The sequence below is a fragment of the Falco cherrug genome, chromosome 4 (assembly GCF_023634085.1).
Source record: "Falco cherrug isolate bFalChe1 chromosome 4, bFalChe1.pri, whole genome shotgun sequence".
Classification (NCBI taxonomy): domain Eukaryota; kingdom Metazoa; phylum Chordata; class Aves; order Falconiformes; family Falconidae; genus Falco; species Falco cherrug.
The window spans coordinates 45719776-45734639 of record NC_073700.1 but is presented as its reverse complement, the minus strand read 5'-3'; the positions used below and the strand labels follow the sequence as shown (position 1 = coordinate 45734639).

Below are 14864 nucleotides of genomic sequence, written 5' to 3'. Positions count from 1 at the left end.
CCGGGGGCGCGGCGGGGCAGCAGCGCGGCCCTGTGCCATGGCGGCCCCCAGGCAGGGGCGGAGGGGCCGGCCCCGGGCATTCAGCGGCCGCCACCGCGGGTGGGGGGAAGGCGGAGCGGCGGCGAGAGGCCCGAGGCCGGGACGGAGCTCCCCGGGCTGCGGGGCCGCTCCCGCTGCGGCCCGGGGACAGGCGGCGCCGACGGCCGCCTCCCGTAGCCTGGCCGAGGGCCGCTGAGGCGGCGGTGCCTGAGGCGGCGGGGGCGGGGCCGAGCCGCCCTGCCGGGTCGCTATTGGCCAGCGGCTGTTGCCAGCGGGGTCGTGTAGCGACGCCGGCCGGCTTCCCCGCAGGCCATTGGCTGTGCCGGCGCTGGCGTCAGCGCAGCGCTGTGCAGTGATTGGCGGGAGGCGGCAGAGCCGCGGGGAGGGCGGGCGGTGGCGGCGGGGGGGCGGAGCCCGGCGGCCGCAGGAGCCGGCGATGGGGCGGCGGGCGCCGCGCTGAGGGGCCGCGGGCGCCGGGACCGCAGGTACCGGGCGGGGTGGGGTGGCACCCGCGGGGTGCCGGGGACTGGCGGTTGGCTCGGCCCGGCTCTAGCGCCCCGCTCCTGGCAGGGCCGGGCCGCGCTCCGGTGTGGGGCTGCGGCGGCGCGAGTGGTGGGCCGAGGCGGGCAGGCCGCGGTGCGGCCGCCCCCGGTGGTGAGGGCCCGAGAGCCTCTGACAGCTTCCCCGGCCCTCAGCCCCTCCCGGGGGAGCCGGTTGCCGCCGCCGCGGGGGTGTCAACAGCGCCCTAGTGCTTAGCAGCACCCCGGTGCCCGTGCCTTGGCGGCCCGGGGGGCGCGGCCGTGCCGGGGGCAGCGGGCACCCTACCGGCGCCGGGCAGCCGTGCCGGGCGGCAGCTCTCGGGCTGCGGGGCCTTGTACCGGGTGCTCGGCCACGGCGCCGTGCCCCGGCAGGCCTGGCGGTGGGAGCTGTAGCCCCTTCCCGAGGGCCTTCCCGTCGGCCCCGCGTAGAAACGTCACCTGGGAGGAAAACGTCGCAGGCCTGGAGGTTCGAAGCAGCGATTTTTTATAGGCGATCATCGGACTTCATTGTGGCGGAGATAAGTTGTTATTGGGAAGAGGCCTTTGCGAGTGGGGTCCCGGGGCTCTTCCCTCTCCTCCGTGGGAGCGTTGGTGGCTCTGTCTGACGGCCCTTTGGGACCTGCCGAGCGCAGTGTGGCATCAGCTTGTTACAGGGGCATCCCCAGGGAACAGGCTCAGTGTCACGGCAAAACCAAAGACCTGTTGTGTTGGAGCACCAGCTGTCTTCCTCTGTGGTGTAAGCGTAGAGTTTGTGATTGACTTTTCTGAAGCTGAGACCTCTAAAATCTCTTTATTTCATTTAAACCAGTTTTCTTGAGACAACTGCTAGCAACAGAGCAAACTGCTCGCTCGTGGGATTTGTCCGAGGGATGAGCCTGTGGCTCATGTACAGGAAGATGATTGTGACATTGGAGGTACTTTTCTCATGGTCTCAAACATTTGCTCTCGTCATATGAGCGTGTTCTCTATCTGATGGGGAGACCGAGATTAAAACCCAAAAAAGCTGTGCGATGGTATTTGAGACTTCTCGCTTATCTGTGCGATTGCCTGCGCTGTTAGTAGCCACAGAAATGGTGCTGGCCTGGGCATGGGGTGATGCAGCTGAAGGAGAGTGCAGGCTGTGGCGTGACACCCTCTCGGAGGAGGCTGTGCAGAGCTCGGATTTGGCAAGCAGACAGGTGGGGTGTCCCTGAAGTCCATGTTGGTGATGACTTAACTGGAGGTGCTAGGGTTAGCCAGAGCAGCTCTGGCTTTTCATCAGGCTTCTCTGTATTCCGCGCACTGTCCTTGCAGTGTCCAGAGACGAGGCTGTCCTTCCCTGATGTGTGATGAAGATCTCTCAGTGGGGGTGTCCTTCTTGTCCCACCCTGTGCCCTTTATTGGCTCGTACTCAAGGGACTGTTTGTGTCCCCCTCTCAACCATCCTTTTTTTTGGGGACCCTCATTCTCTTGCTCCACTCACCTTCCAGCAAACATTTATCTCTGCATCCTTCCTGATATGGTTTCTAGTGCTTTCTCAACCTTTTTCAAGGTTGGTCAAGAATGCCTGTACTGCTGCTGCTCTGATGGTCTGGCTGTGGCCAGGCCCCTTTATCCACCCTGGTCATGGGGACATACAACACTGTTTGGCTGCCAAGCTCACACATGCACAGAATAATCCTTTTAACAGCTGAATGTTAGTCTTCTTATCTTTCCAAGGCTTAAGTGTTTGAATACTTTTATTATTGCATCTCCAAAGGATTATCTGGAGGAGCATGTTTGGAGGGCTAGAAGAGCCCTGGTTTTCCAGGTGTGTTTGTGGTGGTATGACCAGAAAGAGAGGCTTGAAGGGAAAGGAGCTGGGACTGGAAAATCCTGTTGTTGCATGCACTGTAACAGTGAATTTAATAATTCTAGTTGAGGACACGTGGTCTTACTACCCCCAGACATGCCTTGTGGAACGTTACAGGCAGCCTCCATCAGTAAGGAAGTCTTAACTTCGCCAGGAGTGGACCAGGTGGCACAGGAGAGAGCTTAACGTGTATACCAGGAATGCTAAATACCAGCTGTAAAACCTGGGTTGTCTGTGTGTGGTTAGCTAATTATCACCACTGGCAGTCTTTAAGTGGAAACAGGAAAGAAAAAAAACCACCCAACATTGGAACTAGTGGTTTCTTGTTTCTGATGTGTTTGATTGCCCTTTTTTTGCTGTGGAATTGCACTGAGGCTGCGGAGTGAGGTCACCCCATGCTGGATGCCAAGGAGACCATGCAGATGAGCAGTATTACAAACATACTAATTGTAAGCAGCTTCCGATGGACTTCTTGCCTTAATAGATGCTGGGAGAGGGGCTTTCCCATTCTAGGTTATTGATGCTGGCCCAGATTACGCAAGTGTGTGACACAGTGTTTCCCGGGGAGGAAGTTAGCATAGATTCCTTGAAACAGCATGACCAAAATCAACCCAAAATGCATCCAGCACAGGCTGGGCAAGTTGAGGCTGGATACAGGCTCTGAGACTCTGTTAGTCCTGAGGGACTGCTGCAGGTCCTCAGGATGTGACTTTGTAGTAGTTCAGCAGGCAGAGATACAAAGTAAAATGTGCATGGAGGGGCTTTTTTTCACTATCGTTTAAAATATCTTGCCTTTTTACACTAAAAGCCACAGAACCTTTTCTTAGAAGATGAAGGAAGGAATTGGGCATCCTGAACTGTAAATTACAGAATAAGTGTACTTTTCCCCCACTTGACTTTGACTCAGCTTTGGCTATGTGGAGATTTCAGGGTTTCAGTTTTCTAAACTCTTTCCCCCCACTGTCCAGATTAAAGTTCATAACTGAACTTTTCAGCCCCCCTGTCCAGATTAAAGTTCATAACTGAACTTTTCAGCCCCCCTGTCTTAATTACTCTGGTTAATTTATGCTTCCGTATGCTCCTAGCTCAAACCCTTCCCCTGAGAGTGAAATGATGTCTGTTTACTTATGCTAGTCCCCTTGAAAACACACTAACCACCTCTAAATTAGTAAGAAATGAGCACACAGTCTCTGTGATGTACAAGATGAGCCACATGAAAAATAAAGCCGTGGGTTACTTTTATGTGAAGGAAATGAGCACAGCACCATTTCAATGTGAAGGGTAGGCCGGCAGTTTCTGTGAAGTTTGTGTAAAATAGCTTTGGTGCTAAACTGATGGGTTAACGTGGCTTATTGAGACAGTTAACATCATGCATGTGAATAGCAGGTTCTTCACTTCTCCAGGTCTGGTCTTGTTCTCTTCCCGGCTCGGGCTGCAGCAGCCGAACCCCAGGGAGGATGCTGTCACACTCGCTCTGTCATCTTCCTGCTGTGCTTGCCGTGGTGAGACCAGGTCGGCTCTAGCTCATCAGCATCGCAGCGACGGATGCAGCTCTGCTGGGAGAGGTGGCCACCCACTTGCTGAGCGTTTGGGGGAGTGCTCGGCTGTTTATCCTGCCGTGTAAAAGCGGGGAAGTTGCTATCGGTCCTGTTACAGTTTTGTTACAGTTCCTGGTGGTGGGATGTGTCTCTTTATAGCTGTGAGTGTTACAGGCAGTGAGAGCTCTAAGCACTGATGGTAGAACGCAGAGTGGTAAAATCCTGAAAGCATGGATTGGCAAAGTGTCTCGGGGCAGGGACTGAACCCTTCGTACCATCTAGTGAAGTGAACACCTGACGGGAGCTGTGCTGACCTGCAGCTCTTCCTACCTGTCAGCCATGCAAATGCATTCCTTGCCCCAGACCTCTCCAGGAGGAGCAGCGTTCCAGTCTGGAATCTGTGACTTGTTGCCGTTTTCAGTCAAAATAGGCATCTCTTAAGTTTTCTTCCAGATTTTATGTAGCAATTCTAACTAAATGTTTCAATTCCTGATGTAATACAAGATGATTATGTGTGGTTAACCTCAAGGGCAGGCACACTGTAACTGCTCTTGCAATTTTAATCAGCTGTCATGAAGTCAGTGATAGACTGACGGAAACATTCTCCTGCTGTTCCCAAAAAGAGGGAACAAGGGGCAAGGAGCAGTACTGGCTTGGCAGATGTGAGTCCAAACAAACCTAGTTTCTAAAGCACTTCTCTGGAAATAGGGGAATGCACCGAACTCTTGCAGTCTTGGCTTTAACACCTGTTTCTTTGTTTGAAGCTTCGAGAGCTTTAGTCCTGTTTCAGCTGAAAGTTGTTTGGGCTTAGATTTGAGAGTGGTGGTGGGAAAAGGTAAGCTACAATTCTGGACTGTTCTCAACTTTTATTTCCTCCTAGTTTTTCTCGTACTTCCCTGTAGATGAACCAGTGGGGGCCTGTGTCTCCAGAAGAACAAGAAACACAGCCTAAGCTAAACATTGCAGCCTTAATTGGGGGAGAGAGAGAGAGACTGGCATTTTCAGCACTGGTGTCAATTGTGGAGTTCCGTTTCAGGATCAAGGAGGGAATTTGTAGCAGCAGGAGTGGGCAGAAGGGGGATGCTGGTGAAGCTGGCTAGGAGCAGCCTCTCTTTGGCTGACCGTGGAGGAAGAGGATGCTCTCCGCTGGTGCCTGCCTTGGAGCTCATCAGGTGCAGGTGGGTGGTGGGTCAAAGGCTGCAGTGGTGCCATTGCTGGAAAGTTCTTTGAGAACTGAGCGTGCTGAAGAGATTTGTGCAGTGAAAGAGCTAGGCTGAAAAATATAAATAGGCAAGTTAAATTGCAGACCAAGTGTCTGTTTGAAGGTGAGCCTGCTGCCTGGTTTCCAGCGGTGGTTGCATGCCGGCCATGTGCTGCTCTGAGCAGTGGGGTGCTGCATGCTGGCGCGTGGTTTGTTCCAGCTCCAGTTTGTCTCCAAGCAGAGCATTAATTAACAGTGTTAAATGTTAAAGGAGGAAAACACTGAGGAGAATGCAAGTTCTTCCTGGCATGGGATTCCTGATCCTGAAATAACATTTTACATCCTTCTGAGTAATGCTCTTTGAGGAACGGACGGGTCCAACATCATGTGGGCGCTTCTCTGTTGATCTAGTGCATGCGTTGCTGCTACACTAAAATTGTTTTTTTCTCCTGATGCATTACCCAGAGCTGGAAAATCCATGTGTTTTGAATAAACTGAAACTGCCTGGCAAGTGACTGCATGGGCTGGGGGAGCCCTTGAACGTTGGCATTGCTGCAGATGCTGCCTCTCTCTGAAGGGGAGCTCTCTGAAGCGATAGGGCTAGTAAGCAGAAGTGTTCTTGCTGTTATTTTGGTAAAGGACACAGTGCAAAGAGAAGCGAGAGGCGCAGCTCTGGTGCCTTCAGGAGGCAGTGCTGCTAGGTGGGAGCAGGGCAGGGGTGTGCTTGTGGGTGCTGGGAGAGTTGGTTTTCCCTACTGGAGGGTAGTGCTGCTGCAAACATTGCTTTGTGGGCATGAGAACCAGTTTTTTTCCACCTTGGTTCGTGATTTCCAGAAAACTTTTCAAGTCTTCCTAATGCATCTCTCTCTTCTTGCAGAAAGAGAGTGATAAAATGCAGGAGGAGGTAGGCACAGGGTCTACGTAGTTGTATTATGCATTGAATCGTGCTGCTCTTCACCTCCAGAAGCTGATGTCTTTTGAAGACATAGAGGAGCAGCAGGTGTTTCTCATGTCCCAGCTGGTTTTTAGTTGTTTCCTTATGAAACTTGTTATTAAAATGGCTGAATGGCTGATTTTTTTTTTTGGTTGGAGATACCCTCTGCAAAGAATTTTCTCCTTATGTTGCAATTCGTTTTTCCAGATGTTGGTAATTAAAGTGCAGTAAACTTGCCTTTCATATGGTCTTGTGGCAGATAAGGAGTCTCAGAAGATCTGAGATAACTTTGTTCGTTTTGGCACTCCAGCTGTAGCGCATGGCCTGATCTTTCCCAAGTACAGCTTACAGCAAGAAAAAAAATCATCCTTTAGGCTTCCAGTTTTTATACTGATCTTTTTTTTTTTCAGTATGTAAACTTGAACTTCTTGCTTCTTTTTGAATACTGAATAACATATTGTTATATATTAGGCAGTGCTCTTCTAAAATAAAGTTTGATTGAAAAACAAGGAGGTGAACGACCCGGTAGGTATCCTGAAATGTGGGGTGGTGGGAGCCCTGCTGGGTAGCAGCTCAGTGGTGTTCAAACGAGGTTCCTCGTTATGGCCTTGCTTGAAAATTGGGGTTCACTGCCAGTGGGAGCCCACGGAGAGCTCAGGGTGTGTGCCCCATGTGTTTCGTCTTTGCAAGTCACCAGTTTGCCAGCGCTGCAAGGTAAAGTGCAGCTACTGCAGGGATTGCTCAAATATGCTGAAAGTTTTGGAGAGGAGGGATGTGTGTGGATGCAGGCGTTGGAGAGCAGCAGTATATTGATCATGAAGGCTTGCTGCAATGTTTTTTTACCAATGGGGAATAGAAGTCAGAGCCTGGCCTTGTGTCTGTTTGGGGAGAAAAAAAAAAAAAAATAGCATTCTGTGGAAGGCTGTCTCTTCATCTGTGCCTGGGAAACAAACTCATCTGCCATCAAGCCATAGTCTAAGTAGTCAGGACTTGATAGAGCTTCTGGAATATGCCTAAATAGTGGCTTGGTATAGAGAAATTTTGATCATTTGCCCCCAGCAGGAGCCTGGTAAATGAAGGTCTGTGTTACTGTTTCGCTGCTGCTGAGCTGTGTTACTGGAATAGTTGAGAGGCAGCTGAGTTGAGTCCCTGGCAGTGGTAGATAATGTACAAATGTGACCAAAAAAAAAAAAAAAAAGAGTACAAAAAAGCTGCTTCCTAGAAGCATCTAACCTCCTTCTGGGCATGACGTGGTTAGACTCGGAGTATCTTATGAATGTTTGATGTTCAGCCCTGGTGAGGCAGGTAAGCCTGGGTGGACAGCAGTGGTGCTTCCCAGTACCTCAGCCGATGTGTTTTGCTGGTAAAAGTGTAGGAGGAGGGAGGTTCCTCGTGCTCCTGGGGTATTGCTTGATTTTGTTGGTTTTTTTAAAATTTATTTATTTATTTCCCCCTTGCTTTTTGGGGCTTGGTTTCTTTTGAGCCTAAGGTCGTCTGTCCCATGAGTGACTCACTGTGTTGCTTTGCTGAGATGCTCTGAAGAGCGAGTTGATGCTGAAGTTTTTACAGCATCTCCTTTAGCTGCCACCGTCAGCCAAATGTTGCAGGCAGGGCAGGCAATGGAGAAGCTCCTGGGGAGTGAAACCCTGTCCTATGTGTTATCTACCAAATTTCCAAAAGCTTTCAAAGCTGTTGTGTGGCATCAGATCTTATTCGGGGTGTTGGGGTATGTGTCATTAACTGCTGTCTCTCTCTCCTCCCTGGACAGGGCTGGTTGCACCCTGATGCATAGGGCTCTTGTGTTCCGATGACTCCCAAGCACATGATGCATAGATTTCTTCTGAAATCGTGGGTGATGGGAGAGTTGCAGTGAGGTCTCAGAGCAAAATTCCCCCATCTGGGCCTGAGGGCACATCTTGGGAAGCTTTGGAGCTATCTGCAGCTGCTGAACCAAGTGTGGGCAGATCTGTTGCTTTTCGTGTACTTTTAGGGTGTTGAGCAGCAGACCTGCAGGGTAACTTTTGCAGGCAGATAGCTGATGTACAAAATAGTGTACTTTTTAAAAAAGAATAAAATGAGGCTGCGGTCTTCAACCCTGAGCAGAAAGTATGTTTAAAACAAACAAAACTGAAAAACAAAGCCCTGCAGCAGTGTGGGACCAGTTCTTGGGTTGTTTGTTTTTTTTTTTGGTTTGGGGGTTGGGTGTTTGTTTCTGTTGGGTTTTCTTTGGGGTTTTTTTTTTGTTTATTAAAGTATTATGCAACCTTTTAACAGTAGCATGGAGCACTTCAGGCCACTCATCATATCCCACCCGTGCATATCTCTGGTGGGAGTATCTCAGGGTGTGTAATCACTGTGGGTGCAAGGGTCTGGAGGCCAGAGCTTGCCCACCGTGATGTACAGGAGGGGGGTCCCTGCCAGTTGCACAGGTACTACAGGTTAACTGGTTAACCAGTTGTCTGCAGTAGGCAGAACTGGATGCTGAATGACATGTTACAGGCCTGGGGTTGGATTTGTGCCCTGGAAAGATGCGTGTGAGCTGGATGAGGCGGGGTGTGTGGGGGCAGGTGCTTAGATGTGGTGGAGGAGGCAACTCATGGTACTTGTCTCCCTCGAGAAGGTTGTGCTCAGATGATCTGAGAGCCCCCAGGATTTGGGAAATCCAGCTTTCGTGGTGAAAAGGAAAGCATTGATGTTTGGAAATGCCCTGTAGCAACTGAAAACCTTCAGTTCGCCGATGACATCTGGAGGATCATATGATTGGAAAACTCGGTGCCTGCATTCCCGTGGATTTGGAAAGCAGGCTGGGTAGCCTTGCACCTGGGGGTTAAACGTCCGCTTGCGTGCGCAGCGTCGGAGCTTTGGCGACCTGCAGGTTGTGAGTGGGCTGCTAGCTAAAGTTCAAAGAAGAACGGGTGGGTTATGTCGGCTACACAGCTCGGTTATTTGCTGGTGGCACTGTAGCGAGGTGCCAGGTCTCGGTCAGGGAAATGGGCCGCTCCACGAGAGGAGTGGAATTAGGCACTGGCGGCCTTGCCAGGAGGTCATTTGTGTTCTTGGTGGGGACGTTCCAGGGAGGCTGATCTGTACAGAAGCTGGTGTAGATGAGCTACATCTGAAGAAGGTGGAGCTGGTGAAGTCCAGTTTGCTCTGGATTCTATCAGAGCCTCAGAATTGCTCCAGGTTGAGATGCTTATCGTGCCGATGGCCGTGACCTCCACCTAACGATTCCCCTGTGGCTGTTTTTTTCTCTTGACTGTGGCTTTTCCCTTGTGGCTTTGATCAAGGTAGTCATCTGGCTTGCTGTGGCTTCCCTACCTGGGAGAAATAACTGTCTTAACCGGCTGTGGGTGCAGAGCAGAGCTGGGGGGACCCTTCGGCTCCTTGTCTTCTGCGTGTCGCTGCTGGGCATGTCTTCAGGCTGGACCACTGCTCTCCGTCCTGATCTCTGCAGCCTTGAGCTGTTCGGTCATTTGAGGGAGTTTGAAACCCCTGTGGCCCTTTGGATGATACAAACTGGATCACCCATCTCCTTGTGATGCCTGAAGACTGACAAGGAGGATGTTTTGCTGGTGTGGTTTGCACAAGCAGTGTAGCAGGTGGGATCCTGCACGCGCCAGCACCGTGGTCTCAGCCTTGGAACACTAGCTGCAATTTGAGGAACCGGCTCACCTCACTGCACGTGTTTGAGTTTTGGAGTCCTGGTGCATAACTCGCTTTTCTGAGCCAGCTTTCCACAAACAGGGTTTGTTTTTCTTCAATTTGAGTAATCTCTGCAAACTCAGCCCTTTATATCCTGGATCTGCTCAGAAGCTGAGGATACAAAATGTTGCTGAGAAGAGACTTCTGATTTATTTGCTCACGTCTAACTGTGGCAGCAGAGGGAATATTGATAATAAACCTAATGTCTCAGACTTTTTTTTCTTTTTAAATGAGAACAAGACATGCATCCCTAAGGAATGAGCTCAGAAATCACAGCTGCCCAGGAAAAAACCCCAGCAACAGCGTTTGGTGCAAACCAACTGTTTGGGTCTTGATTCCCACTGCATTTTTGGTGTTTCTGCTGTAAACAAAGCTGGTGAAGGGTGTAGAGAGCAAGTCCTGTGGGGAGCAGCTGAGGGACCGGGGGGTGTTCAGCCTGGAGAGGAGGGGGCTCAGGGGACATCAGATCGCTCTCTGCAATTATCTAAAAGGAGGGTGTAGCGAGGTGGGGGTCGGTCTCTTCTCCCAAGTAATGAGCAATAGAAGAAGAAATGACCTCAATGTGTGCCGGGGAGGTTTAGATTGGATGGTAGGAAAAATTCCTTCACCAAAAGGGTTGTCAAGCACCGGAACGGGGTGCCCAGGGACACAGTTGAGTCACCCACCATCCCTGGAGACGTTTAGGCGAGGTGCAGATGTGGTGCTTAGGGACGTGGTTTAGCGCTGGGCTTGGTGGTGCCAGCTTAATGGTTGGGCTCGATGATCCTAAAGGTTTTTTCCTAAACAATTCTGTGATTCTATGGACGTCGGGGTTTGGTTCGATGAGCTGTTGACAGTTGTGAAGGAAGGCTGTGTGTTGATGAGCTGAGCCTTTAGGGAGCCAGGAAAGGGACTGGCTTGGCTGTACACTCCGGTTCATGTTCAGCTGGGTATGAAATTGGAACTGGAGTGCACTGCAGATGTTATCTTTGGATTTCAGTTCCTTCCTCACTAACTGTATCCATGAAAATGTTGCGGCTTTTCCTTTGTGCCTGCTGAATGGCATGAGTCAGATATTAAAGCAGTGACTTCAGGTTCCACCCTGGGATGGACCCCAAGAAGAAAATGCCAAATAACTTGTAGAAAACCGTGCGTTTCCTGACAGACGGCAGGGTGGCAATTCCGTTTCAGTCCTGAATAGTGCTGCCAGGGCAAGGACACGGTGCTGCCTGTGTCTCAGATGTGGAGCACAAAGAGCCTCAGTATAAATACTCCCAGGACACAGGGAGTGAGGGCAGTTTTATTCCAATACACAAAATGGACTTTTTTTCCCCTGGACTTAAACAACATTTTGGCTGAACAAACGGAACAGACCTTTTTATTAAAAGCATATATCTTCTCATGCCTGGTTCAGTAAGAGGCTTTTAAAATTGAAAGAACTCCTTAACTTGCAAAACAGCTGACTTAAGTAATTCCAATAGCATTTATCATCTTACTTTTCGCTCCTTAAAGTTGGAGAGCTTGTAACCTTTTTTTTTTCTTATTAAAAAAAGGGAAAGCAATAAGAAAAGTGGCTCTAACCCTGTGTGCTCTTTGCACAGGTGGAGAGAGAGGCTGAGTCAAGGCACTGCTGAGTCTAAGTTCATTTTTAAGTTGATGGAAAGATTCCCATTTGTTTTGATGGGGATTGATCTGCCCACAAGCTCAAGCTTATTTCCATTCGAGTGGAAAGATTGCAGATAATTATCAAGAGCAGCTTTAATAAAGAGGTTATAAACTTTTCTACTAGAAATTAGAAAATATTCTGTAATTTGAGGGGATGCTACCAAAGCTGGCATCTGGTGATGAGATGCCAGTGAAGTGCTCTCTCCCTCTTGAACACATCCACCGTGATGGGAACTGTCCTGACGGATGAAGCCCTTGGTTGTGTAAGAGTTGCTTAATTTCCAAGACATGAAAGAGCACTTGTGCTTACCCAAATCAGGGTTTTCAAGGCTTCAATGATCACGTTCTTGTTTTCTTGGCTCTTTGTTTTCTTCCTCTCTAGTCTGGCCAAACCTCCAACCAGGAGCAAGCCTTTATTTTCTTTAGCTATTTTAGGTTGATTTAGGCTTAGCTGAACCTGACGAAACTGGAGTTTCATGGGAATGTTTGACTCCTGTTGTGCACAGAGATCTCAAAACAAAAAAGCATTTCCTTGGAGGGAGTGGCGAAGGTTTGTTTGCCTGCTTCTAACTCCAGGAAACGGAGATTGAAGATTCCCCCCATGCCCCCTAAATTAAACAAACCTAATTCTTTTCATATTTCTGCTTGAGTAAGTTTGGGGGTTATTTTTGTTTGTCCATCATCCCCACCACCACCTTCCACCCCCCTGCCTCTGACCTATTATCCTTTTCATTGCTTTCATTTGAACTTCTGTTATGGGATTGTGTCTCTCTTGAAATCCAGCCGCTGGGATGAGAGGCCGTTCCAGCGATGATCCCAGCAGCACTGGTGCGCAGGGATGGCCGTGTGTGCCTTCCATAAGGCGCTCCTGTTTACAGACATGAGGATTTCGGTCTTTACCAGCAGTCCGATGTTGTTGGCTGGTGTTCAGCTGGTGACTAATTGTAACCCTAGCTCTTTATTTCTGCACAGCTGCCTCTTAGGGACCGGGCTAAAGAAGATGGGAGAAAATGGGATTTTTAGGAATCTGCAAAGCATGCCTGTCTTTGGGATCGAGATATCTCCTCCCAGGGAGGAACACGGCTGTTGCTGGCAGCTTGGGCGAGCTGCTGCCTTCCCTCAAAGGCAGAGACGTCACACGTGGCTCAGCTGAGCCACCTCCTCGTTTGTCATGTTGGGCTTTTTCTCTGCATCTTCTCCCCGATTCATGTATTTGCTGCTTGTTCCTTGTGCTCTCCTTGGGTAGATCACAGAGGTGCCGAAAAGGTGATGGTGTGCTTTGCTGGTTGCACGTGGCTGGTCGTGAAAAATCACGGTTGGTCTGAATCATTGAAAGGGCAAGGAGGAAAGCTGGCCTGCTGCCCTTTCCGTGGAGCTCCGGGAGGGTTTTTAATGCTTTTGGGGGGTTAATACCCGCATGTTTGCTGTCGGGATGTGGAAACGGACACATGTACATCCCTGTAAAAAAAATTAAAAAATCAGAACACCGAAGATGGGGTGAAGAGGAGCCTTTTGAGTTGGTGGACAGGCTTTAACGGGCTCAGAAGGTGCCTGAACGCAGCTGAGAAGGGCCCCCCTGCACTGAGCCATGCGCGGTGGTGTTTGTGTTGTGTTTGGGTGAAACTTTGCAGCTTTTACAGCAGGTATGAACATAAGTTTTCAGGACAGCTCTAACCAGAGTGGCCAGGGCCTGTGGGGCTCCTGGTTGCCTTCCCCATCTCTGCGTTGGCCCGTTGGCTTTGAAAGGCTTCATCAGGTTAAAGGGCGGGTACCAGGAATTCTCTCTGGGAAAGACAAATCTGCAATTCTGACGCTAAATTATGTAAGTAGGACACTTGGAGCCTTAATTTTATGGTAAGGCAACCTCACAGAGCCTATGAAAGGGGACAGAAGTCTAGCAAAACCTGCGGTTGTTGGGGCCCCGGGGTGCTGCCAGCCCAAGCAGAGCTGGAGGAGGGTGGTGAGGGGGGTCCTGCGCCCTGGCCAGGCCACCGAGGGTGCTGGGTGCTCACTGCCATGCCATTCCCACAGCTCACCTTGGTGCCGGTGCCCGGCCCGGAGCTGCCATGACGACGGGTGACTGCTGCCACCTCCCCGGCTCCCTGTGCGACTGCCCGGGAAGCGCTGCCCTCTCCAAGTCGGTGGAAGACTCTGACATCGGCCGCCCGCAGTACGTCACGCAGGTCACCGCCAAGGATGGACGGCTCCTCTCCACCGTCATCAAGGCGCTGGGCGCGCAGAGGTAGGGCTGCTCCGGGGAAGGGGCTTGGGGTGATGACTTTTTCCCCCTTTGGTGTTTTTTTTTTAATGGCTCTAGGGGCAGAGGGGGATGACAAACTCCCATTTTACGCTGATATTGAGCGCGAATCCTTGTTAGCCTGATGCTTCCCAGGTCTGCACTGTCTTTGCGGGAGCTCGTTGGATGTGCTGGTGGGTTGGGACTTGTGTGTTCGTTGGAACCAGTTGGATGTGCTGGTGGGCTGGGACTTGCGTGTTCGTTGGAACCCCCACGCCTGTGGCCACTCCAGCGTGGGACAGGGCAGGCAGCCTCTGGCTGTGTGCCTCCGCCAAGTCCTTGCTGAGCAGCGGCGAAGGGGGGATGCCACGCTAGCGAGGGCAGCGTGTGCTGTTCGTGGGGATGATGGAGGGGCTGAAAACAGAGCACAGCCCGTGTTCCAGGATGGTCCTGGAGTAAAGGTGAGGTGTTGGTTTGCTGCCCCAGGGAGAGGAGAGTGTGTGTGCTGCAGGAACTGCAGTGTTCGCCTATTGCTAGGGGGAACGTGTGCTAGCTTTACTTGCTCAGACTCTTCCTGATGTGACTTCGCATCATGTATTTTGAGCAGCTTCCAGAGCAGAGGACACACAGCAGCATTGTTCAGTCCAGCTAGTGAGACAGTCAAATTTTGTGTTCAAATCCTGTGTGAACAGCTGTTAGTTTTTTCAATGAATTTGACCAAGTGTTGATGAAGTGTGAAAGCGGCAACTGCAAAAGGCTGGGGGGAGGAAAGCAGGGGAGCTAGAAGAGAATGGAGGCAAACATAATTGCTTTATCTAGCAAACCCTGAGCAGGTCAATAAAAATGTGAGGGGAACTGGGCTTGCTCTCTGACAACAGATAGGCTGGGCAAAAAGTTGTGCAACCCCTCAAAACTTGTGGCGGTGCAATAATTGGGTGAGGAAACTGCCTGGGATTGCAGGTTAAAAAAACCCACCTGAGGAATCCTGTTGGGTCTTCACGGGGCCACCAGTTTGTTCGTTTTGGTGGCGGGTGGGTTTCAGTCTCTTCCATGTCACCAGCCCTTAGGGAAGCGCAGCCAGGAGGAGGGTGACACTGCTGGGAGATTGAATCAGTGATATGGTCTCTACAGCCTGCTGGAGGCTGTTTGAGGGTGTGTGGTGTGGGAGTGTGACCAGGCCCCCTCCCCCTCTGGATAAGA

General features: G+C 50.9%; 1 protein-coding gene across 4 annotated transcripts in view; it reads left to right on the top strand.

Moving 5' to 3' along the window:
• Nucleotides 1-434: 434 nt before the first annotated feature.
• MARCHF2 (membrane associated ring-CH-type finger 2) overlaps nucleotides 435-14864 on the top strand; it is a 37784-nt gene continuing 23354 nt past the window's right edge. Inside the window, exons 1-2 of one of the 4 annotated variants that reach the window (XM_055708290.1) lie at nucleotides 435-524; nucleotides 13460-13670. In XM_055708290.1, the coding sequence (XP_055564265.1) occupies nucleotides 13495-13670 (176 nt within the window). In that variant the 5' untranslated portion in view covers nucleotides 435-524; nucleotides 13460-13494. Of the gene's footprint in view, nucleotides 525-1068; nucleotides 1315-3465; nucleotides 5126-7333; nucleotides 7388-13459; nucleotides 13671-14864 lie in introns of those variants that run through there. The other 3 variants (XM_055708291.1, XM_055708292.1, XM_055708289.1) reach the window with 3 other exon arrangements.